Source organism: Charadrius vociferus, unplaced genomic scaffold (genome assembly GCF_000708025.1).
Source record: "Charadrius vociferus isolate BGI_N301 unplaced genomic scaffold, ASM70802v2 scaffold166, whole genome shotgun sequence".
Taxonomy (NCBI): Eukaryota; Metazoa; Chordata; class Aves; order Charadriiformes; family Charadriidae; genus Charadrius; species Charadrius vociferus.
The window spans coordinates 331277-332039 of record NW_009649228.1 but is presented as its reverse complement, the minus strand read 5'-3'; the positions used below and the strand labels follow the sequence as shown (position 1 = coordinate 332039).

The window sequence follows — 763 nt, the reverse complement described above, 5'->3', positions numbered from 1 at the left end:
TTGGGGCAAGCAATAATGCTGTCTGAAATAACTCCATTTATCAATCTATCTGTTGCTCCCCTGGTGAATTTAATTGTTGTTCCCTGCTGCTCACTTGACTAGGTAATATAGCTATGTTCTGCACATATAGAACAATATCCTTAATAAGCCCAAAGATAAAGTCAGGGAAATTATTTGAAAACATGAAGGCTAGTGTCAAAACAAGACTCTTATTTTTGCAACACTGATGGCAAATTTTAGTTTCTTGATTTTTTTTTTCTTCATTTATTTTTTGAACTGGGTAGCAATATATATTTCTTAAATATTCCTTGATGAAAAATTATTAACTATGTTGACCACTAGGTTATAAAAGCAATCGAAGAAGGCTATCGTTTGCCAGCACCCATGGATTGCCCAGCAGGACTGCACCAGCTGATGTTAGATTGTTGGCAGAAGGAACGTGGTGAAAGGCCAAAGTTTGAGCAGATAGTTGGTATTCTGGACAAAATGATTAGAAACCCAAACAGCTTGAAAACCCCACTGGGAACCTGTAGCAGGTAAGAAAAGCTTTAGTGTGCGTTCATGATGGTGCGCGTGGCTGGGTTCTGGATGTTCTGCTTGGTGGCTGGTTCCAGTTCACACTTACTCCATGTGTCTCTCAGTTCCTCCTTCCTCCTGTTCCCTGTTCTTCCCTTCCCTCATTTGCCCTTCTTTTTTACCATGCTGAACAAAGCTGAAAAAGACTTTCTTAAAAAATAACCAAAATAAAGAAAGTAAATATCAT

General features: G+C 38.7%; 1 protein-coding gene across 5 annotated transcripts in view; it reads left to right on the top strand.

The window, feature by feature from the left end:
* EPHA7 (EPH receptor A7) overlaps nucleotides 1-763 on the top strand; it is a 166209-nt gene that overhangs the window by 151059 nt on the left and 14387 nt on the right. For all 5 annotated transcript variants that reach the window (XM_009889002.1, XM_009889001.1, XM_009889000.1 and 2 more), the window contains one exon: nucleotides 343-536. In XM_009889002.1, the coding sequence (XP_009887304.1) occupies nucleotides 343-536 (194 nt within the window). The remainder of the gene's footprint in view (nucleotides 1-342; nucleotides 537-763) is intronic.